We start from the raw sequence: 25548 nt of genomic DNA, 5'->3' as shown, positions 1-25548 counted from the left end.
ATTTTGATACCACAGATGAATGAAGAGTTAGGAAATGGTATAAACAATCAGGAACAGAGTTTTATTAACAATAATGCGCATCAAGGGAGAAACAGCGTGACTTAGCATAAATATCCTCAAGCTCCTCTAACTAAACAGGAAAATATGCTGGATACTAATGAAGGGTCTGCACCATGCAGAACAGCAATACACTGAAATCATAACATGCCCCTTATCTCTAAAGACAGTAGTAGATAGTAACACAAAGATACTCAGAGAGAGTACAGGAACAGAATGAAATAGATTGAATAACACATAACAGAGAAACAGCTTAGTTGAATTCCTCTATCCAACCATATTCATAAACATATTTACACATATTAAGAAACATAAATAAGAACATCAGATCAGGCTATAAGTTCTGATTACAATAGTCTCAGGTAGTTTGACGGTGATGACACCGTTAAAGATTGGGATATAACAAACTTTTTGCTTTGAGTGAAGTGTATCTGGTTTTTATCACCATGCTGTCAAGTTGACGGCACTTTTGTTCATGCATGGTCATTATGTCTCACAGAATGAGTGGGAACACGAGACGTTCATTCTTTCTCTCTCTCTCTCGCTCTCTCTCTCTGCCATACTTGTAATAAAGGAATAATTATTTAAATCCATTCATTGTACACTAAATGCCACTTCTCATTTAAGACACCAGGCAAGCATTTTGTCTAAATGCATTCTTTAGAAAATTTGCACTTAATACTGTAAAATGCACCATCCTTCAATGAACTGATAAATCTCCTCAGACCTCAGGGGTGTAATACAGATGAAATGGTGTATGCATCACTGCATCTGACAGAGACCACATCATGCTGGAAGAAATATCTACAAGCAAGATAAGAACATCTTGGTTCAAAACATTAAACAATCATTTTATTTTTCTCTCCCTCATAACCCAGTATATACTCTTGTATAGTATCAGTTGGAAAAGCAACGTAAGCAACATGGAAACTCAGGAGAGACCTCGATATTGGTTTCACTAGTGCTCTGAAGCAATGGCCAAAGCAAAACAACAGAAGACTACATGTAGTCCAACTGGTTAGCTCATCTTTCCCCAGAAAAATATTTATGAAGGACACCAAAACAGGAACAAAGCTTTCAGTCAGAATGTTCCTCACACCTCCTGTTCTAGCATTGTCAGTGCAGATAGCAAACACAAGAGGGCAATGCTTACAATACCTGAAATGACTTTGTGCTGTTTACTGTATGTATCACACAGAACAAGGATTGCATTGCATTCTTCATGGATCCAATTGGTTTTGCTGTTTTGAATCGACTTCTATACGCTTCTTCGCCAGGCAAACTCATTCTTTGCAGGTTCTGATTAGTGTAGCACTCATATATCTAATTTCATCGCACCATGCAGTCTGATATAATCTGACACTATGATACAATCTAGTTAAAATGTGAATAATGCACTGTATGGTCTCCATATTAGTCCAAATCTACTGTAAGCGTAACAGGAACAGTCTTAAAATAATTGCATGACTTTTAGTTTTTGCTGAAAGGGAAGTCTGACCTTTGGGTTAATCGTAGCAGCAGTAGCAGAACTTATCCATAAATGTACAGACTGATTAGAACCAGCTGAAGTGCCTTGGGGCAGGCTTTCCAATACTGGAAAGCATTTAAATAGATGGAAATCATAAACTGAGCACCAATTACTGGGGAACTTGCCTAGAACATTAAAGTAGAAAAGGTTTCTCTTTGCTTTCATTTTTGCTGACATTTGGTCTGGTTTTTGTGATTTGGTAGTGGTGTTTCCTGGCTGGAATTGTCAGTGAATTGTTGCTGTCTATTCTTTTTGTTTGGTTTTCATGTTCAATTTATAATTACATTACATTAATGTTGCATACTCTGTATACAAAATCTGTTTTTCCAGTGAACAACATGCTGCGGCTGCAGCCACAGGCAACTCTGAGTTTTGCTGTTCACTGAGTGTTTGACTAGCATCACTGAGTTACACATTTTTGAATCTGAGAAAGTCTTTCAGCAATGTTTTTTTATTCTTTTCTGACCCATGGGTTATGTGTGTGTGTGTCACGTCATCCTGGATGTGATTTTGTACTGCTTTGTGATTGTCTGCTAAAGGCAATCTTTGTAACATGTCTGAGTGTAGTTTGTGGTACATGTAAGATCCTCATTACTCAGTTCACAGAGCACTCTTCGGGGTGAGTAGGCCTACTATTGCTCCTTGTAGTACTATTGCTGTCCCTATTGGGCTAAGGGGGATTCTGTGAAGTAGTTGTCCTGTCATTCTAACAGAATAGACAGATTCCTTCAAATGCGCTGATGACTATCAAAATACCAATGCGCTGTTTGAAGTTACGCTGCTTGCTGTTAAAGGGAATGACAGTTGTCATTTTCATTGGTTTAAAGGATGTTACACCCAAAACACACCCATGACTTAGAAGGACTTTGATAACATTTGATAACAAAACCCCCCCCCCCAATGTGGACTTGTCTATTCGCCAGTGACCATGCGTTTTTTCATTGGTTTAAAAGGATGTTAAAACACCCAAAACACACCCATGACTGATTAACAGTGTAAAAACAGTTACAACGGGTTTCTCTGAAACTCTGAGGGCTCTATCTTGGCGATCTAAAACTCAGCCATATTGATATCATTTCAAATTTTTAAGTTTTATTGAGTCATTCGAACATTATTCAATGATTATTGGGGTAAATGTTGCTTTTTTCAGGCTATGTTTTCAATGGTAACCCATTGTCAATCAATAGTTAAAGTAATTAACTGTGTATAACTGTTTTGTCGTTGACAATGACACCACAGTGAAGTTAGTTTTACTTTGCCAATGAGTTCAAATAATAGACGAGTGCAGATGCGTGTACTCTGCTAGGTTTTAGTAAAGCATGTTTAGTGGAATACCTGTCCCATACGGTCTCGCGTGCAAGCAGATTCCTTCAAATGCGCTGATGACTATCAAAATACCAATGCGCTGTTTGAAGTTACGCTGCTTGCTGTTAAAGGGAATCACAGTTGTCATTTTCATTGTTTTAAAGGATGTTACACCCAAAACACACCCATGACTGATTAAAAAACATAAGAACTGCCTTCTTGACGCCCGACTTTGATAACATTTGATAACAAAACCACCCCCAATGTGGACTGGACAAACCCCTAAACTATTCACCAGTGACCATGCGTTTTAGATCGCCGCGATAGGGCCCTGAGTGTTAACCATTTTGGGTGTTAAAACTCCACAAGGGGGACTATCGAGCCCTGTGGTCGGGCATTTGGGACAGTTTTGGGACTAGGCTACTTCAAGAATCTCCATGAGTGCTGCTGTTCACTGTGTGCTTGACTAATCATTCTATGTTGTTTTTATTTGTTAAAAGTCAAAAGTCAAACACTTTTAAACTATTGGCCTTTTATGCTTTTATGTACTATTACCTTGTGTGATTTATATTTTCTTTTATTTATTCTTCAATTTTTAAACTATTCTTTGACTATTGCCCTTCTATGCTTGTATTAGCTATGTTTGCTTGTGTAAAGCAAGTTAAATGACCTCTGTGTATGAAATGTGCTATATAAATAAACTTGACTTGACTTGACTAAAACACTACTGTACATCTTTATCTTATATTACCAGGGAGTTACCAAAGACACTCTCAATGTGTGTTGAATTGTCTGTAGCTTTTTGCAAGAGAATATATATTTGTAATAGGACCAACAGGTGGAGGCATTATGGTACTCTTCCAGTGCACTGTACACACAGTCAGTATAGAGTATATCTGCTTTTAAATGTTCGGTCTGGAGGCTGTACAAGCTTTTATTCTTCTCTGCTGGCCAAAACCTTTAGTCAGCATTGGACTCTCTGCTTCCAGGTGCAAGCACTAGCAGAGCACATTCCATGGCAAATGCATGGTCAAATCACAAGACTTTGCATCTTGTGGAAATGTTTAGATAATTCTCCAGATAATTGATCTCAAATACCTTGATTTCTGTCATTGTTCCAAAGGCAATAATATCAATGGTTTATATAGTATCTTGTGCTGACATAATACATGTGGACAGACAGAGGATTTTATTCTCGCACAGATTGTCACATGAGAAATTATTTGCTTCAGCATTTTTGGTGTGCGTTTATTCAGATTGCACAGAGTTGCAATGAGCTGAGTTGAGGAGTGTTCTTGATAACTATACTTTCATCTTAGCATGACCACATCTGCTCACACAAGCTAAATGCAGAACAAACAACATGTTTTTGGACTATTACCAAATTGAAGCTTCTGAGGGTAGTAATAAAACATGCAGTTCACAGTAAAAAATATCATTGGGTTTTAACTCACTTACAACTAAAATGTCTGTGCAAGTAAAAATTGCACAAGCTTTTAAAGCTCAAAGCATTTTTGGAACTCAAAGCATTTATTACTAAAAGATGACTCTGATCCACTCATAAGCATGGATAATTTATAGCACTGCATATCACTGTAAGAATTCCTTTAAGATTGAATCATTCATTTTGAAAGAAGAATTTACAGCCCATAACAAGTAATATCAAACTGTCAGTAGATGATTTACACCTTTAGAGAAAATGTTGACTTCAAAGTCACATCGCAGAAAAATAAAGAAAGAATAGGACAGGTTAAATATCTCAGAAGGCTCATCTGGTCCCTAAGGATGATCACAATTAAGATAGCTTTCATGGTCATCGCTCAGCTTGATCCAATCTGTGTGAGGTTATGGAAGTTCTGTTTTATGCCTGTTAGCAAAATAATGCCATAATGTTGCTGTCTTAACCACAGATGTTCTCAAATGGAGGACTTGCAGATAAGCCTATGCTATATGTCAAGTTGCCCAAGTTTGTTTTTCACTGTGTCAGTGTGAAGAATACAGAAATTGCATTGTTGAAATAGCCTTTCTTTCCTTTCCTGTGAGAAATATTCGTTAGACTGTCTTGGGTAGCCTAGGCCAAATTCAGATGTATTATATGTGCTATTCTGGGCTGTGGGGGGATTTGGGTGCATCTGTGGAGATAGGTATAGGTATGTTGCAGATCTTTACTGATCATGAATAGGCTATAATCTATGACAAAGTCAAATATGTCCTAGGCCTAAATGTTAGGCTATATTAATTATAAAGTCAGACTTGCCTATTTTGTTATTTGTATCGCTTTATTTCTTTTTCTGCTTCATTTACATGAAATACTGACTTCAGTGATTGTGTAGCCATTTATGCATTAGGCCTATACTAGTAGCCGACAAATAGTTTAAGGTCATGTTCAATATGTCACTGTAGGCCTACTTTGGCAAGGTGACATCTGATCAAATAGACATCATAGAATGTTTGTTGCGACTATCTTCAACGATAGGCCTATGCTAAAGTGTTATTACTAGCCTACTTCAAGGCCTAGTTGAGACAGGCCTAACTTCTGGTCTATCACTAGGCCTACAGTATAGCTTTCAAGCTATCAGCCGGTCCAACGTTGCAGACAGTCATTGCATCAATCTTCAGATAACAGTATACTTTGCTCTGATCAATGAGGACTTGACTGCAGCTTGAGTCTAGTCAAGTGCTGTATTTAATATCCTAACACTTTTCCCGTGGAAATGTCTTTAAGTATTTAAATGTTGATTATTTATTATTTTGTATTACGCTATTATTTTGTTATTTTGACAGTTTTCTCTGTAGTTATCAATACTACCGGGCGAGGGAGCCAGATGTATCAACACACAACATTGTAAGACCTTTAGTTCTCGTGCATAATGCATGATAAAGACGGTCTGACTACATTTATTTTTTTTTTGGTTGTCAATACACTAGAAATTCAAAATGTGATATGATACACAGTAGGAAAACACCCGTCTACTGAAAGTGATGAGTTTTACTGTAACTAATACTTTTATTTTGACACTGAAGATGCATGTCTTAGGACATTGTACCTTTTACGTGATTGGCTGATTTTCACACACTGAACAATGGCCAACGAATCGATGAAGACAATGTTGTCCATTGTAGTTTACGCAACAAACTCACGGTGGCTTTCAAAACAAGTGCTTTTCCCTGGCGTATATGAGTCATGCGATCCTATTTGACCACGCTGGTCACCAATCAGTCTAATCGGTGAGCCTGTCGCCTTCTTAAAACCAAAGAGGGGACACTGTCATATCGCTCGCCAGTGAACGCAAGTTGACTAATTAACGTTAGCCCTCTCATGGGGTTGAATAGACTCAAACAAACAAGTTACTTTTTGATATACAACTTAGCTGTCTAGCTAACTAGGTAGCTAACGTTAGTTGTTGTAATTAGCTAGCTCTGCATTCAGTTTGTTTGCTAGTCATTTCAACACACGCTGTTTTGATTCTTTACCAGCTAACACAGGTAAGTAAGTTAACGTTATTGCTTTCTCTTGGGGAGGTTTTGTGTCTATATGACTTGTTCCTTGTAATGTAGCTTCTACTTTCAACTAGACTTTGTGGTGTGTGAGTCAGATTGTTTGGCACACTAAAGTTGTTCAGTCGTGTTTATTTGTGGTAATGTCAGCGTATGTTAGCTATGACATTAAAAGCTGAGTGACTGCTTTTTTAGTGTACAGTCAGACATTGTATCCTTATAATCTAGTTTGTTTGATAATCCATTGTTTTGGAAGCTGTGAAGGTTCCCTCTAAGTAAGGATGAATAAACGACTGGGCAAATGTTTGGCCTACGACTTAACATCAACTTTATAGATAGAGTATTTACTTACTTCTATCGGCAGTCTGGTACTTCTTTTGTCTCCATCTTACTCATTTGATTACCTTCTCTAAAACGTGCAAAATGTCAGTCTAATGTTCAAAACAAGTGCATGTTGATAACAATAATGACCATTGAAAATTACAATGTAAGTCAGTAATAACTGATATGTAGTTTCATCTGACCCCTTGCAGGCATGGAGCAAGCAAAACAGGAAGCATTTGACAAAGCCCGGCTGCAGGTCATCCAGGATGGCTACGAGCGTGCCTTCGAGTGTATCAATGAGGGTCTGTCTGAGGACGAAGCCGGACATCGAGCACATGCTTTGGAACCTCTACCGCCAGGGCCGGCAGCACCTCCTCCGGGCCATCAGTGTGCCCTCGCAGGGCCAGGAGTGCGTGGGCAGCTCCTGGGACTCAGCCCGGCAGATGCAGCAGAAGATGCAGGAGACCCTGAACAACATTACCACACGCCTGGCTGTCTTGGAGACGACGGGAGAGCCCGCAGACGGCATCACTGTTGGGAACGGGGCGACCTCACAGGGCCTCTACCCCAAACTGCTCAAAGAGAAGCCGGTACAGCCGCTTCCCCCTCAGGCAGTGTGCACCAATGGTCAGCCGGCCGGGGCTCCTCTGCCGGTGTCCCCCACGGCCCCTGCGTCCCCGTCCCTGCGGCCCTCCCAGTCCGAGCTCCCCCCAGCGTACTCTGCTCAGGCCGCTGACGGCCATACGTCCATCTCTTACGGCACGGACACTGGCGAGAGGTCCCTGGTGGGGGACGAGTTCTACAGCTACGCGCCCAACACTCCTCCATCGCCCCAGAGCCTGGGTGAGGATGGAGAGGAGCTCTTCTTCTTGCCTCATGGAGTGCAGATCTTCTTTGTGACCCCGGAGGGGCACGTTAGCGCGCCCTCGTACCCAGGCTACCTGCGCATCGTCAAGTTCACCAGTGAGAGTTCCGAGAGGATGCCCCTCCGACCCCCTGCCTTTCTGCAGGTAAGACACACCTGACAAGCTGGGGTAGGATGCCACAGAGAAATGAGGGACTGCATATAAGAGTAATGTATTTAATCATTCTGTGAAATGTATTTAAACATGCTTGTGGATTATTTACCAAACAGTAAGAGGAATCACAACAAATAAGTCGATACAATTATATAAAATACAATTACGGCTAAGTTGGTTAAGAAAAATCTAGAACTATTCATGATGCAATATCTGATAACTACAGTACAGTGCGTCTTTCCAACTGTTTGCCTGCCCGCCTGTCAGCTGATGTAAACCAACGTTCCTTGGGCTTTACCCAGCCGTCAGCCTATAACCTACTTGGTTCAGTGTCAACATGTTCAGCCATAGCCCTCCCCATACAACCCCCATCACTAATCAGGCCTATCTTTGTCCCCTGAGAGCAGGATCATGTGAGCACTTACTCATTCGCAGCTCTAAATCCATTAGCACTGCTGGGATGTGATGTCATGCCGTAGAGAGAGAGAGAGGAGGGAAACCATTGGCCTCTTAACCCAGGGCTGCGTGCCGCCAGACTACTGTACAAGGGCACGGGAAACAACCTATCACAAGACAAACGCACACGTGCACTGCCCCACTGCCATAGAGACACACCTTTTGCACCCGAGAATTACACTTTGGACGACTGCACTGCACGTTGTGCTGATAATAGGCCGAACCAGTGCAGCCAGAGCAGAGGTTATAAAGTGTTTTGGACGTGTGATTGTGTGTGTGATTGTGTGTGTGTATGTGTTTGTGCTTTGTAAACCCTCACAGCTGATGGGGTAGTATCCATGTAGCCAACAGAAAGCGGTTAGGTAACTGGAGTGCTGTAACCTTTCACCAGTGTGTTAGAGGAGCCCGGGCAAGAATGACACAGGCTTGTTCCTCCGAGTGCCCCACTAGACAGGCTGGCGTTGTCTCTCTGTCCCTTTGCACAACACTGTGCAACATTTTCATATTGTCCGTTTCCCCTCCTTGGAGCCAGTTTGTGAAAAGCTCCAATAAAAGTTGTCCCACTTCTTTAAAGAGCCAACAGAGAGGGAAGATGATTTGCTTGTGTTTGCTTTGGTCTCAAGGGCTGTGTGGTAGAATTAAGTGGATGTATTATTTATGACTGGGATTTTCCACGTGGCGCAGTGCCGCAGCTGGGGCTGTTTGCTAGCTTAGCTTCAGGATGGTTTCCTGATGCTCCATCAGCTGTCTGCTCTGATGACTTTCTCAGGCCTGTGGGCTACAGTGGCTCCTGGCTCCCAGCTGAGAGCCAGACAGATACTCCAGCTGCCACAGGCTGACTGGCTGGGGGGGTGGATGGATGGATAGATAGGTGAGTGACACAGCTCCTTCCATGCCACTATCATCCTGTCGATCTGCCAGTAGCCTTTAATCCTGCTGTCAGCCGACAGTCGGGAGCCACGAGAAGAAAATGGACTCGAAGTGGATTCAGTCCAGCAGCTATGATTCAGACGGCTCTGTCACACAGATGCGCCTGCATGAAGTCACACAGTGAATCTTTGTTTATTAAACACACACACATTCATGTCTCATGTTCACTTTAATTCATGTGTAATCTCTCTTTTTTTTTTTTTCCCCTCTGTATCTAACTCTTTTATATATTTATCCATCCCACCCATTCACACACACACACACTCTGACACAAGCCCCCTGTCTCCACGTGTCATTGTTGGTGGAGAATAGAAAGCCCTTTCATTTTCTGCAGCAGTGCAAATATTTGGCCTGCAATGTCATCATAATAAGCACTGCTCACTTATCTGTTGACATTGAGATTAAAAGTCTATTGCATGTGTTGGTCTTGAGGTATTCATCATGGCTTCACACAGCAGCCACAATATTACCCTTCACTCTCATTGCCTTTAAGTGAGATCTTTGAAGGATGTTTTTGGGGGGGGGGGTAGTTTGTATTTCTTGAGCTGATCTGCTGTAAACAAAGTTCAAGTAGCTGATGCTGTTGTTGACTCAACTCTAAACTTTTTCACGTCTACAGGCAGCCAAATGCTCAGGTTGCATATTTTCTTGTGGTTTTATGATCATGCTGGCTGCATGCTAGCCTGGCTAACGCCACCACTTCTCAATGAGACATGGTCTGGGAACCAAACGTTCATTTTCTCGTATTTGAAAAAAATGCCCAGATCCGTTTATTGGGTGCCACGGATGTCTATCAAATGCGTCTGTGCATAGCTCATCATCGTCTTGCTTTCCCCCCTGTTCTGTGATTGGTTCCCTATCTCAGGCGAAAATTTGCTCCATGGTCTCCAGGCTGCCTTAGCAGCATGAATCAAATCGCGTGCAAGGCAGCATGGGAACACCCAGGCTAGCTGCATGCTTCAAATGCAAAGTATTCAATCAGAGTGGAGGCACATTCGGAGCCCTTTTTTTTTTTTTTTTTTTTTTTTTTCAGTTATCGTAAACTGAATTATTTCCAGGATTGCGTCAATCAAGATTAGTATTCTTGAAAAAAATGATGCAAAACAACAGACTTATGCAAAACAACGCTTATAGAATACAAATTAATTAAATAAAGAAAGGTTTTGGATGCATACAAAGCTGTAAACTGTACCCAAACATCGTGTGTGTTTCTTATTTTGTTTCCCTTGTGACTGTCTGTAGGTGTGTGACTGGCTTTACCCGCTGATGGCTACCGATTCGCCGGTCCTGCTCTGCAACACCGGTGTCTTCATGTTCCCGGACTTGATGGCGCAACTGCCGGGCTCCTATGTTGGGGTGGTGCTTTCGTCCGAGCTGCCCCTGGCTCAGCGTGAGGTCTTCTGCGACCTGCTGTCCCAGATGACCGACCTCCGAGTGCAGGTGAGCGACACCAGTGCCCCCTCACCAGCCGACGCAGCCCAGGGGTCGCCCTCCGACGCCACAGGCACCACCATCGCCCCCGCCCTCCCCCTCCCACACAAACAGGTGCGGTATCAGCACGGTAAAACGCGCCGAAACGTTGTCACGTCCTTCACTCACGGAGCACTCTGCAATCAACTCAACCCTGCATGTTCACGGCGGCTCTTAACTCAAATCACTGGGTGGCCGGATCATCCCTTTTCCGCTTTCTGACGCGCACTGTGTCTGCCTGTTTGTCTCATCTGTGTCTAATTCGCTTTGATTCCAGTCGATTTGATTTCATGTGGTGTGAAAATGAACGCTTTTGCTGCTGTGTCCTTTACAGATCACAGGGGTGTTTGAGAGGTTGAGAGATGTGTTTAAACAGGTACTAATGGAAACACTGGGGAACACCACTGAAATTCCAAGTGTTGGGTCACGGGTGTGGTTAAACTGAAAGACCTTTTCCTAAATCACAGAGTCTCTGATGCCTTGTGCAACAGTGGATATTACTAAGTTCTTAGTCAAGTGTTGTCGAATCAGATGGTTTCTTTTCAGGACCAAATTGTATTCAATGTATTGCAGTGGAGAGTAAGGTTTTACACACAAGTCACACCATATTTGAATAACTGGATGTGTGAGTCAGTCAAGAGTCGCTTACCAGTGTTTTTTTTGGGAACCACTTTCTTCATATGGAAAAGGTCAGGCTAGAGGTCATTGAGGCTGGCCAAAGAGTAGAGCATTGCTGATGGAGATGACTAACACCTCAGCCTCTCTCCAGGGCCCTTTAATCCCAGACCACTTGGAATTTCATGCGGTATTCCCAGCGTTCCCAAACTAACCAACGCTTACTACTGATATGCATAACATGGTAGTGGAACACCTCTAGGCTTGGACGGTTAGAGCTATGCTGACCATGCACCTAGAGAGAGAAACTGACCGAGAGAGAGAGAAGAAAGAAAAGAGTGTGGAGAGCTACTTGTTGCTGAACTCTATGGCCTTTACTTAAGCACTCTGGTGGATTTGGGACCAGCAGGGGATAAGGGCATTACTGAGCTCTAATGCCCTTGGCTTGCCAGGCCGCCACCTCCCTCTGCAAGTCAGGCAACGCTAATGAAAGGAGAGAGATGATGAAGAAATGGGGAGAGAGAGAGGAGAAGGAGAGCGCTGCTTCTGAACAAGCTCAGACAGATCTTATAGGCAGGTGTTCAGGTGCATTTCATATGTCTTGTCATTTGTACGGGTATTTTAATACAAAATATTATCCCCAGGGAATCCACATAGGCAACCACTGAATGCATGATGGCGTTTGAAACCACAGACACTAATATGGAACAGCCATCACGTAAAGCATACTCCCTCTGAATGCCCAAGCGTCCCAGGCAGGCGGCTCTAGATCTCGAAGGCATCTGGGGTTTTAGGGAAGGGACCGGCCACTGAGGCCTCTGTTCTTCCTAGCGAGCGGAAGGACAACAGAACAGTCGGCCCCATTGTTTTTTGGGCACAACACACAGCTTTGTGCCTCTCCTTGTGACCCGCCCCGGTAGCGCAAGGAGCACAGCAGCAAAACAAACAGACAGTGATGAGTGGAAGAGATGACAGGGCAGGGGCAGTAACACACACACACACATTACACATCACTGTCGGCACTGCCAGCGAGGACCGCTCTAGTGTCTGCAGGTGGAAAGGTAATGTGCAGTAGAATAAAACCAGCTTCCAACCAGTTACCATCACCCCATCAGCCCTGATGCTTTTGCTGTTGCTCTGATGAAGTAAGCTAAATATTCTGCTATGCTATACTGCTCCCCTATGAGAGCGTAGCGTAGCGGCTGTGTGTTGGATCTGTTGTGCCTGTTGCCATGCTCTAAAGGGCTGGGTGTGTGTGTGTGTGTTTTGCATGTGTGTGTGTGCGTGTGTGGGCTGCTGCTGTCCTCTTGCAGGCCCCCGGGACAGAAGCGGACACCATCAACCTAGGCCAGAAGGTGCCTCTGCAGCCCCCGGAGACCACAGTGCCCCCTGATGGAGATGAAAAGACACTGCCTGAGTGGAGCGAGAAGGTGGCCCAGGGCATCCTCACAGGTGAGGGACTGAGAAAGCCACTGTGACCTCTACACATTTCTATGGGCCTCTATTACAATAGGCACACACTCTTAAGCTCTCTGCGTGTTTTCTAGATGATTCCATAGCAAGTAAGTAGAAATAGTATAGTTGATTTGGTTTGAATCAAGTCAATGTATCTCCTGAGGCATTATACATATAGTCAAAACGTATGCATATGTTATGTTTACTATATATGTGATGGGATCTTGGAAAACCCATCACATTGTGAAATCAAAATCCTTGATTTCACTTAAGAGAGTTGAAATGGAGTAGTAATGCTACCAATTTTAGATTTCGATACCATCCTAGATACCGTCCCCCAGCAACATCCGGGATACCAGTCTAGTCACATCCTGGATGTGGATAGGATGGTATCACAATCTTAAATTGGTGAAATTTCACCATATGTTGTTATAGATAATTTATATGATATTTTATATTCTATTATACTTTTGTAGATTCATTCAGCTGAATGGGATTGAATGCTTTGTGTGTACTGCCCGTTATAGGGGCATCGTGGCTGAGCTGGGGACTGGTCAAGGGGGCCGAGTACACGGGCAAGGCCATCCACAAGGGGGCGTCGAAGCTGCGGGATCACATCACCCCAGAGGACAAGCCCACCCACGTCAGCCCCACCGTCACCAAGAGCCTGCAAGTGGCCAAGCAGGCCACCGGCGGAGCCGTCAAAGTCAGCCAGTTTCTGGGTAAGCCCATGCTGAGCGTGGAAACTGCCAAGCAGGGTTTGGAAGGACGCCGCTGCGGCTCCAGACTGACGGCTCTTTGAGGAGTCATAGTACCCCTGTGTAATTTATAAAAGCTATACTTATTTTCAGGAAAAAATTATGGGGTGATTGTGTGTGTCTTTTTGTGCGTGTCGGTGATAAATCTGTCCAGCTCTCTTTGGCAATAACTAGTCAGTGACTGACAGAGAAAATACACAAGATGCGTTAAGAGGAAGTTCAGCATTTATAGTCAACACATTTATAAAGCTACTGACAAGAAGTGCCCAAATATAATGGAAAATGGGGTCTGTGTGAGGTTGCTTGAGGACATTTATAGTAGTCATTGTAATTTATGCTCTACTAAGCTGAAATCTAGCTGTCTATGTAAGCTGTTGACAAAAGCCATCACTAACAGCTAAAGGATGTCCCCATCTTCTCATCACAGCACTGCTGTAGCAGACACTGAGTGCTGTATTAGTGAAGTGGCTGTTTGTTTGTTTGTTTGTTTTGACAGTCGACGGAGTGTGCACAGTGGCAGGCTGCGTAGGGCGAGAGCTGGCGCCTCATGTGAAGAAGCACGGAAGCAAGCTGATCCCGGAGTCCATGAGGAAGGACAAGGATGGCCGCTCCAACATCGACGGAGCCATGGTGGTGGCTGCCAGTGGAGTGCAAGGTACAACACCACCACCTACTGGTGGAAGATATGGCTTAATCATTTGACACAGCTTAAAATATGCCTAATTGCAATGTGTGTGTGTCTGCTTGTCATTTAATGCACAGGTTTTGCTACTGTTTGGACGGGCTTGGAAGTGGCAGCTAAAGACATTGCTCAGAACGTTGCATCAGAGACTGTCACCACAGTCAAACACAAGTGAGTGCTTCTATAAATACGTTTTTCCCTGTTGGTCTGTTGCATTCGGAGACATGTTCCCCACTGGCTTGCTTGGATTGCTCTTGTATCCTAATGAACGCGACAAATCCGTGCTCACAATGTTGTTTTCCCATTCACTTACAGATACAGGGGTCTAGATGCGGCCCTAGATCCTCCAGTTAAGAAGTAGTCCCTACTCCCCCTCTCCTTAAATCAATTAAAACCTGCTTAATGCCAGATCAACCCGTCATTGCAACAGGCATGGCTCCGGCTTATGTGCACTGCTCTCTAATTGGATATTTGGGTAATGTAGTGAGTCACTGGCGTGCCGCTGACCAATATGCTACTGCCTGTGCTGTCTAGCCTGGCTGTGCTCTCCACTCTGTTAATCACCGCAACTAATGGATTTGGGGGTGTCTGACTTTTTCCCCTCAGTCTGTCAAACACAGAGGGTGCCAGTAGGCAGTAGTTGAATGTGACATGTTTACAGCCTGGCAGGGTAATTTGGTTCTGGGATTTGTAGTTGTTTAATTACAACATGCTGTAGAAGCAGTGGAAAAAGCTATCCCATATGATTGGGTATTCATTATTTGGTGTTTTTTTAACGAGTAATTTGGCTCTCCTGAAATTTGGGGTGCCAATTGGTTTTCTTCCTCCACTGTTTAATCAGAAGGTTTCTTCAATGTCAATATCACCCAGACATCCGCGCAGACATGGGCTTGATGGCTTTGCATGCTCTAATCCACACTCCCTCTCTCTTTCTTTCTTTTTCTCTCTCTCTCTCTCTCCCACCATGGCCTTCACTCTATTTCCACTTTCTCCATTCCCCTTCACTCTGACAATCTCCCCTCCTCCCCTTTTGTTCCACTTTTGCCTTTTGCATCACTTTGACATGCGATGAAGGTATGGGGCTGAGGCCGGACAGGCCACCGACCATGCAGTCAACTCAGCCATGAACATGGGCATGACCGCCTTCAACATCGACAACCTGGGCATCAAGGCTGTGGTGAAGAGGACCGGCAAGCAGACGGCTGCTGCCCTGCTGGAAGACTACAAGATCCAGGAGGGCCCTGGGAAAGAGAAACCAGTGGCCAAACCCCAAAAGGATCCCAAAAAGTCATGAATATCACCCACCACTGACCACAAACCCCTCCTCCTTATTTCAGTGCTATTACTCCATAGAGCCTTACTTTTTTCATTTGAAAATATATATCTCTATTTAAATATATATATACACATAAATATACTTATCAGTATAGTGACTATAAAAAGCTGTAATCTATATTCATATTTTATGAGGATTATATATTTAAAGAAAATATTTATTTGTATGACTCACATATTTTCTACTTGCCTAATTCTAGTTTGCCGATATGCTTTTTTAGAATTGCAATGCCAGCCGTGCAATGTCGCATCCTGGAGCACTTTAGCCCTTGTAATGAGGAAAAAAGGACCTATAGGATTTAGATTTTTTTTTTTTTTTTCTAGTCTACACTGTTTTTTGTAAAGTATCAATTGAGATGATGGACAAAGTGATGTTTTGAAGATGTTGTATGTTGCGAGCCTACCCTTTCTCACCAGAGGGGTGTACACAACGAGATTACACGCTTACCTAAGTGACTTCAGAGAAGTAAAGGGCCATTCACACCAAGAACGCTAACTAAAACGATAACAGTATCGCTTTAGCTAAAATTAATGATGTCCACACTCACACTTTTAACAATAACAACATGAAGAACAATATTGTCTGGAATTACTTTCGGAGTGATTTTGAGAATAAGAAACTGACAGCCAATCAGAATCCATCAAATTTTAGACATAAGATCCATCAACACAAGGAGAGACTTGTCTTGTTGTTGGTCAGTATGGAAGTTCATATAGTTATACTGTAGGTGTACAGTAGTGACACTTATCTTTATAGTTATCTTTCCTGGTGTGAATGGCCCTTAGTCACTGTGTGTGTCAGAGAGAGACATGCGCACTATATCAAGAATCTTTTGATTCAAAAGTCACAAGTTGTTTTGAGATGTGTTACTCATGAAGTTACCTGGGTGACCCAGTGATCTTGCTTTGTATTATAGCCCTCAGGGTTACCACTGACACTTGAGTACAATGGCCTTAGATCTTGAATATGTCAGAGACAAACAGTAACTACATTCTCTAGAGCCTTAACACATTTTAGGTTGAATTAACTGACTGATGTTATTATGATCACTAACACCTCATCTCACTAACTGTAAATGTCAACGTGTTTTACTGTAATTTCCGCTGTTAAACTGATTACATTAAATATAGCTGCCTGATTAACATACCCAATTGTACCATTTTAAGACCTTTCTAATATTTCTAACATTTTAACCTGGCTTTTTAACCTGTGAAGAAAAAAAGTGTGTAATTCAGTTAATGTGTTGTCCTTTTTCAGACATATTTGTTGATGTGTGTGCTAAAATGGTTATTCTTGAACTGCAACTTTGAATGTCCATTCATGTTATGCTCATCCACAAAAATGTGTTGCTAAATTAAAAGTGTCTTTAAGGTGAAGGCATAATAAACACCTGTTTGAAGGAACAATTGATTGATCTTTTTTTGTTTGTTTTTAGTTGCTTATGAGATTATTATTTTTTTCACTAAGGTAACATAACATCTATTACTGCTGAAAAATATTTGCATTTGAAAACACTCACATACTTGCTTCCTATTAAGACTTTGCCATTGTGGGGCGGGGGGGTGTTTTCAATTAATATTCCGGGCTGTTATAGTTCACTATATATCACTATAATGACCTCAGTAATACAATGCAGACATTACACACACACAGTGTAATCCTTGCAGGAACCTTAAAACTGTAAATGATCACCAGAATGCAGTGAAATAGATTTATTAGTGGACTAGATTGTGAAAAGAATGCAGTGAAATAGATTTATTGGTGGTAAGAGTGGTTGAAATTTAATTCATGATCCTCAAGCTGTCATTGAAGAGTGTGTGCACCATGTAGTGATCATGTGTCCCAAGTATCTAATGTGACCAAATGTCTCATGGGGGTGTTTCCCATAGATATATCTATGTGTGTTTCCCAGAGGTAGGAGTAAGTCACACATGTGGAGTCAACCAAGAATTATTCCACTGCTTGGTTGAATTTCCCTTTGTCCTACGTAATTTAGAACGACCATTAACCGTATGTTATTTGCACACCTGTGAAGTAGATCCATTTTTTTGGCCGTATCACACTTGTATTATCCTGGCGAGCCAGACCCTCATTAAAATGTAGGGTCTGGGCACTCACTGTTCGCAGTGCTCAGTCCGAGGGGCGGGATAATCAGTTGTCTTTCAAATTCCCTCTGCACATAATGGGGCCTTAATAGGATATTTGTTTTCAAGTAGCAGGGAATTCAAGCCAACCCGTTGCAACTCTGCCATCAATCATTATGTTAAGCCCACCAAACGACTCTATACACGATTTCAATGACCTGATTAAGTTTCGATTTCTGGAGCTCACAAGCCAACGGAGAGTTGCTAGACTAGCCCTGGCAGCAAATGTAATTTACTGCCGCTAGGGGCGTGTCTAGATTTCTAGGCAATTAATTCGCCGAACTCGTCGTGAAGTTTAAATTAACTGTCATGTTGCATCCGAGCTGTAAAAGGCCGACGTTCAGAACATAGCAACATTGTACATATGACGGAAGTGGCTTTTAACTAGATTGATGACAGCAGGCTAGGTAAAATAGCGATGTTTCAAAGCTAAAGTTCATCAGAATCTTGGGATACGCCCGCTTGACAACGGGAGAGATAGAACTAACGACTGGCCTTTGGCCGTAGCAACCATCCATTTAGAACTAGTAACGGCAGCTTATCCTGCAAGTTGAGAAATTAGTTGATATGTGTTGGAAGAAAGTAGTTCTACAAACAAGACAAGTTGTAGCGATTAAAACGTTTAAATTGTAACAGGAAATGAACACACGTGGCAACAGTGGAATAAGCGGGATAATGGACTGGTGGTCTGTTCACAGAAGTTAATGCACTTACAAGCTCCGCTTCGCGTCTGGGCCGTTTTACAACCTCGACCGTGCATTAACTTCTGTGAACAGACCACTGTGTCGTCCATTATCCCTTACGTAGGCTGCATCGGAGCTGCTAGACCCGCTGTCGTAGCCGACCTCAAAGTATGCGTGCACACGTTTATGTTTATGTGTGTGTGTGTGTGTGCGTGCGTGCGTGCGTGCTTGTGTGTTTGTCTGCGTATGTGTGTTTGTGCATGTGCATGCATGCGTACATATGTCTACTGTGTGAGTATGTGTCATACGTATGATTACTGTGAATATATGTGTGTGCGTGTGTATCTGTTTATGCACATGTGTGCACATGGAATGGGTTAACATGACCCCTGGAGGCAAACATTGAAAGAGTTGGTCATCCTAGGCCCTACGGTTCTCAAGATATTCACAGAAAACTGTGTCTGCCCTACCCTCCTTTTTTCATTTTTTGCTTTTTAATTTTTAACTAGGTGGCGCTATACATAAGTGGTAATGGGATGGGTTGACATGCCAACATACAAAAAAACATCTTAAGACCAACATACAAAAAAAAGGTGGACCTCCTAGGCCCTACAGTTCTCGAGATATTCACAGAAAACTGTCTCCGGCCACCTACAGGCCAGTTGGTGTATAGTAACATAAATTAATTTATTGTGTGTCCCCATGGGCGAATTCCGCGAAACTTGGTGTGCATTCAGAGGGTGTCATAATGATCCTACACTTCAATTTCGTGCAGTTTTGACTATGTTAGGTCACAGATACCCGCGATTACAAACACCTCATTTTACTTTTTTTGTGTTTAACTAGGTGGCGCTATACATGAAATGAGTGGTTATGGAATGGGTTGACATGGCCCCTTGAGATCAACATACAAAAAAAATTGGTCCTCCTAAACCCTACGGTTCTCGAGATATTCACAGAAAACTGTGTCTGCCCTACAGATCAAAACGAAAAACGATGGTTCCATGCTATCCATGTGGGGTTACATGCCCACCAGGTTTAGATGTACCCTGGTCTTTCAGTGTCGGGAATCCTTGACAGAAATTTGGACTTGAAAAAAAAAAAAAAAAAAAAACTGTCTACTTCGCTGCGCGGCGGTCATAATAAAGGTTGATAGTTTAGAAGTAGACAGTTTAAAAGTTGAATGTAGATAGTTTAAAAGTTGCTAATAGACAGATAGTTTAATGGATGTTGATACACATAGTTTCATAAATGTTGAAAGTCTAAAAATTAAATGTAGATAGTTTAAAAGTTGTTGATAGGCTGATAGTTTAATGCATATTGATAGACAAATAGTTTGAAGGCTCTATATAGGTAAATAGTTGAGGGTAAATGACAGTTGGAATGGCTCTAAAGTTTGCTAGCAGTTATGCTAACTATGTTAACAAAGTTAATTATGTTAACAAAGTTAGCTCATGTTTTCTAGCAGTTTTGCAAAAAATGCTAACTATGCTAACCATGTGACTTAGCTAATCATTTTTAGCAGTTATGCTAAAATGTTAACTATGCTAACAATGTTAACCATGTTACTTAGCTAACTTAGCTAATCATTTTTAGCAGTTTTACTAAAAATGCTAACATGCTAACAATGCTAACATGCTAACCATGTGACTCAGCTAACTTAGCTAATCATTTTTAGCAGTTATGCTAAAATGCTAACAATGCTAACTAGCTAGTGAGGACTTTTATTTTGAAACAGTTTAAGGCAGAGGATACAATTGATGGGAGTCATAGTTGACAAACAGTTGAACAGTTGATAGGTTAAGACAGTTAAAAAGTTGGATAGTTTAAAGGGACTTTTATTTTGAAACAGTTTTGGGCACAGGAAGCAGTTGAACAGGATCTGTAGTCTTAATACAGCCATATTGTATGCTTAAAGCCTGAGACAGTTGCTCCAAGTGGCCTGAAATAAATAAATGTCGAACTGTTTTATTTCATTGCATGGCTATTGTTGCCCATTGGATGGATTTTAAATAGAGATGCACCGATGTGGAATTTTAGGGCCGATAACGATAACCGATATTTAGGCCTATTGGTTTGTTGTGGCCGATACCGATACGATAACCGATAATATTACTCTTGTACTTACTCTTGTTTCACAAAAATTGTGAAAAGTGATTTGGGGAAAGCATTTAATAAACATAATTTTATTGCAGTAATTTTACCTACCACCAAATTATGGACAGGACTCATAATAGTCCTCAATAGTACAGCAGTCAACAACATAACAGTAGCCTAGCCCTACAGTATGTGTGGCTCCTTTAAGTGAACCTGACGTCAGTGAATTGCGAGTGAGTGGCTAGAGAGTTTGAATCGTTTTCATTTAGGACTAAGCGGCTCATAAGCGGCTCAGCTTGGAATAAGCTATAGTATAGCGACCAAATCAGAGTTTGTGAGGGAAACTTAGGTTTAGTTTCAACTGCGGGTAACTGAATAAAGCTGCAACTCCTCAGACTGTATCTTATGTCCGTCTACTCTGTTGCGCACAACCTGCTGCAGCAGAAATGAAAGGCGTTAGCCCTGAAGGTTTTAATAACTTATTATTCCACTGCTTGGTTGAATTTCCCATTGTCCTACGTAATTTAGAGCGACCATTAACCATTATGTTATCTGCACACCTATGAAGTAGATCCATTTTTTTGGCTGTATCACACTTGTATATTAATTCGCCGAACTTCGTTGTGAAGTTTAAATGAACTGTCACGTTGCATCCGAGCTGTAAAATGCAGACGTTCAGAACATTGCAACATTGTAGCATATGACGGAGGTGGCTTTTAGCTAGATGGATGACAGCAGGCTAAGTAAAAAGCGATGTTTCAAAGCTAAAGTTCATCAGAATCTTGGGATACGCCCGCTTGACAACGGAGAGATGGAACTAACGACTGGCCTTTGGCGTAGCAACCATCCATTTAGAACTAGTAGCGGCAGTTTGTCCTGTGAGTTGAGAAATTAGTTGATATGTGTTGGAAGAAATTAGTTCTACAAACAAGACAGTTTTATCGATTAAAACGTTTAAATTGTAACAGGAAATGAACACAACATGAAGTGGCAACAGTGGAATGGCGGGATAATGGACTCCACGGTGGTCTGTTCACAGAAGTTAATGCACTCTGAGACGAACGGCCCTCCGCTTCGCGATCGGGGCCGTTTACAACCCTCGACCGTGCATTAACTTCTGTGAACAGACACCGTGTCGTCCATTATCCCTTACTTATACGGCTCTTCACAATGCAAGTAGAATGCTCCATTGACTTGAATGGGATTTCCGAAAGTTCTAGCGGTCATTATTTCTTGGGAAAGGACCTCTGAAAACAAGAATGACAGAAAAGCTCATCAAAATGCGTCTAAGATGCAAAGGCATATAGGACAGGACTTGGACCACAAGAAAATGCGTGATATTTTGAGAAATTACGGTTTATTGGCAGCGCAGATCCATATGAGGTTTTTTAATAACTTTTGGAAGTCGATACCTACACCAGATGTTTTTCTCAGTCGGACCTATTGGTACAACCTAAAACACGGCAATAATTAACCATTTTCCTTGACGATGTTTGGGATTTACTTCAGTGCCTAATGCTTTCTAATGAGGCGAGTATCTCCAATATGGCGACGTCCAGATCTGATGACACGCCGTGCAAACCCCTAATACAAAACCCAAGCTAAAGTAATGCAAATATAATACTAAAACACAATTTAGAACTAGGCCTACTTATGTGCTCGTCCCACTAACGAGTTTGTTTATTTGTTTCCCCGACCAGCGCGGTAAAGTGCAAACACACCAGCACAAGACGGCTCTAGATAGGGCTGAGCTCCGCTCTGTTAAGGTTAAATGGCGGATTTTTCACAAGAGGATTTTGAGATGCACAGATTCCCAAATGAACGCATATCCACAGATTTTGTTAGAGTGGTGAAATACATTCACACCGCTGACACTATATTAAGGAAAAAGTATAGCCAACCAAACTCAAGTAGGCTAGCTCAGTCTAGCCAGACGGACCTTACGTAGGCCTATATTAGGACAAAGGAAAAATATCGGTGCAAATTATCGGCCAGAATTCTGTTATCGGACCGAAAATAATATTTTCATTTTTTTTCACTTATCGGCTAATAATATATCGGCTGCCCGATATATCGATATATCGTGCATCCCTAATTTTAAAACATTATATTGTAACATTAATGATTTGCAAAAATTTATTTGAATTATTATCAATTAATATGATTGGATTAAGGAGAAAAATAAGATACTTAGAATAACCCATAAATTAGGTCAGCATAACCCAGAAATGACAGTGAAAATAATATAAATCCTGGTTTGTATAAGATAGCCTACCCAACAATTATGTAGGTTTAACCTAACAGTTTTGTTACGATAACCCAATGTGTGGGTTAGACTATCAACCCAACTCATTGGGTTGACCGAACAACCCAATTTTCGGGGCTAATATAACTCAGTGCTAGGCTCGACCACTATTTACCCAGTGGTTGGGTTGAAATTGAGTTGTTTTTAACCCAATGTTTTTTAGAGTGTAGTGATGTTTTTTTTTTGTGTGTGTGAATGTAATTTTACTTAGCTCATTCAATGTAGCTGGATACTTATGAACGCATATCTCTAATAGCCACAATAGGAGTAATTTTAGCAACACCGTATTTTGTGTGGCCCATAACGACCCAGTGGATCATGAAAATGTGGCAAAATTCATATTCCTTGCTTGTTGTTGGTACATTAATCCCATTCAGATTGCCACTTATCTGTGATGTAAGAGTTCAGTATAGGTTTAAGGTCTGGGGCAGGGATTTGACATTCTGTGACTTCTTCATTGAGGGCTTGCTTAGCAGCACTGTCTGCTTTCTCATTTCCCCTCAGACCAACATGGCCTAGGACCCAGCAAAAAACTACACTCAAGTTCTGGTTCTTTAGACGTTCTAGTTGATCAAGCTCAGCTTTGGTTGTACTTTTTGCGTACCCATAGTTTTCTATTTATTTACAAATGTACATAGGCCTACTGTAATTACATTTATACATAGTTATTCTACTGATCTTCATACTATTCATCCTGCACATAGACTTATTCTTCCTACTCTTATAATGTTGTTTCTGCACTACAATGACACTGTTTCCACACTGCACATAGCTGTATGTTATGTACATATCTGTTATATATTTGTCATATTGAATATCCATATTTATTCTGTTTTATTATATTCTGTTAATACACTGCATGTATCTATATTATTATTTCTACTATTATAATGTTACTGCTACATCTACATACATTATTCTACTTATTGTATGAGATAACTGCTAATACACTGCACATATTTATATTTACAGTGCATTAAAAAATGCACTGTACTGTTCTTCCTAGGCAACTTCTTCTTCTTATTTTTATTCCGCTTACCACTTTTTCCGTACGCAATTTCTCTTGAACAGTTTAACTTAGAAACTTCATTCAAACTTTGTAACGTAGGTCTTCAAACAGATCGGGTTGGTATGACTTTTTCAACTTTGAAACTTTTATACTTTTTTAAACTATTAAAGAAAAACTTTTTAAAAATCCCCATAGACTTAACATTGCCGATTGTGACATCATATCACGGCCGTTAAGCAATTAGAATCCTATGGCAGGTGTTCAGGCCACCTGCAGCCTCAGGCTTTAAGCATACAATCTGGGTCAATTAAGACTACACATCCTATTCAACTGTTTCCTCTGCCCAAAACTGTTTCAAACAGTAAACTAATTTCTTCTGTCTACTGAACTTTTTACATTCAACTTTTAAACGGTCTACTTTTAAACTATCATTAAACTATCTATCTATTAAACTAGCTGTCTATCAACAACTTTTAAACTATCTACATTCAACTTTTAAACTATATACATTCACTAGCTGTCTATCAACAACTTTTAACTTAACTTTTAACATCAACTGTCAACACTTTTCATCAACTATGACTCCTACCCACTGTAGCTAGTTAGCATGGTTAACAAAGTTAACATGTTAGCATTGCTAACATTGTTAGCATTTTAAGCAAAACTGCTAAAAATGATTAGCTAGGTTAGCTAAGTCACATTGTTAACATAGTTAGCATGCTAGCATGTTAGCATGTTAGTTAACATTTTTAGCAAAACTGCTAAAAATGATTAGCTAGGTTAGCTAAGTAACATGGTTAGCATAGTTAGCATGCTAGTTAGCATAACTATTAAAAATGATTAGCTAAGTAACATGGTTAACATAGTTTACATCACAACTTTAGCATTTTAATGCACTGGTAATTCCTTGGAATTGCATTTCTAGTTAATTCATATTACTCTAAACCACCTTCTGTAAATCAACTGTATACTACTGTCTATATGGCACTATATTTCTTGACCTGTCTCTGTATATTTCATCACCTTTCTATACTTTGCATCACATTGCATGCATACTGTAGCTACATGAATCACAGCTAAGATCCTTGGTTGCTATGAAGGCCAGTCGTTCTAAATGGATGGTTGCTATGGCCAAAGGCCAGTTATCTCTGCCGTTGTAAAGCGGGCATATCCTAACTTTATCTTATTTTAAACATCTCTATTTTACTTAGCCTACTTCCATACAGTGAGTCCCATTAAGAAGTGGCCACTTCATTCACGCTTACTGTGATTCACGCAGCAACATTATTAAATTAACCTGTCACCATATGCCTATAGCAACGTTTGCAAAGAGGAGAATCTTTTAATTTGATTCACAATGAAACGTTACATTTAATGTACATGTAAACAATGAGTAGGCTAGTTTTGGTTGTTGTTGGTGGTGTTACTGCATCCTTATGCCTACAATGCAAAATTGTTCCCTCGTGATTGTTAGCTCCTGCAGACGCATTTCAAAACATCGCGACGTGAAATGTCACCACAAAACATTGTTTGTGAATCGGTCTTATTAGAAGTCCTCGCTTAAGCTGTCACAGACTCAGTCAACTCCATGCTTTTAGGAAAACAATCTTTTTATCATAGTTCCCTCTTCAATGAGCGATTACCAGCTTGTTTTTGTAACAGAGATAGCTGTTTATTGTCCCTAGGTTTACAGAAACACCTATTCATATTAATACGTAGCCTATAGAGTGCTGCCGACCACTGTTCATTACATGGCCCAGAATGCCTTGCATGTCTTTACAACAAAACAACACAGTAAAACCTAAATGCCTAAAAACCTAAAACCTATAAACATATGCATTTGCATACTTGTAACATTTTTAATAATACTCTCCCAT

General features: G+C 41.3%; 1 protein-coding gene across 1 annotated transcript; it reads left to right on the top strand.

The window, feature by feature from the left end:
* The first annotated feature begins 6066 nt into the window (after nucleotides 1-6066).
* LOC125308572 (spartin-like) lies at nucleotides 6067-16830 on the top strand. The gene is given in 9 exon segments (XM_048265136.1): nucleotides 6067-6376; nucleotides 6922-7055; nucleotides 7057-7722; nucleotides 10360-10662; nucleotides 12516-12654; nucleotides 13185-13379; nucleotides 13912-14070; nucleotides 14178-14268; nucleotides 15172-16830. Coding segments are annotated over 8 exon segments (1905 nt in total). The 5' UTR covers nucleotides 6067-6376; nucleotides 6922-6923; the 3' UTR covers nucleotides 15392-16830.
* The last annotated feature ends 8718 nt before the right edge of the window (nucleotides 16831-25548 follow it).

This window comes from Alosa alosa, chromosome 15, assembly GCF_017589495.1.
Source record: "Alosa alosa isolate M-15738 ecotype Scorff River chromosome 15, AALO_Geno_1.1, whole genome shotgun sequence".
Taxonomy (NCBI): domain Eukaryota; kingdom Metazoa; phylum Chordata; class Actinopteri; order Clupeiformes; family Clupeidae; genus Alosa; species Alosa alosa.
Note: the sequence above shows the minus strand (reverse complement) of the source record. Positions and strands in the feature narration are given on the sequence as shown.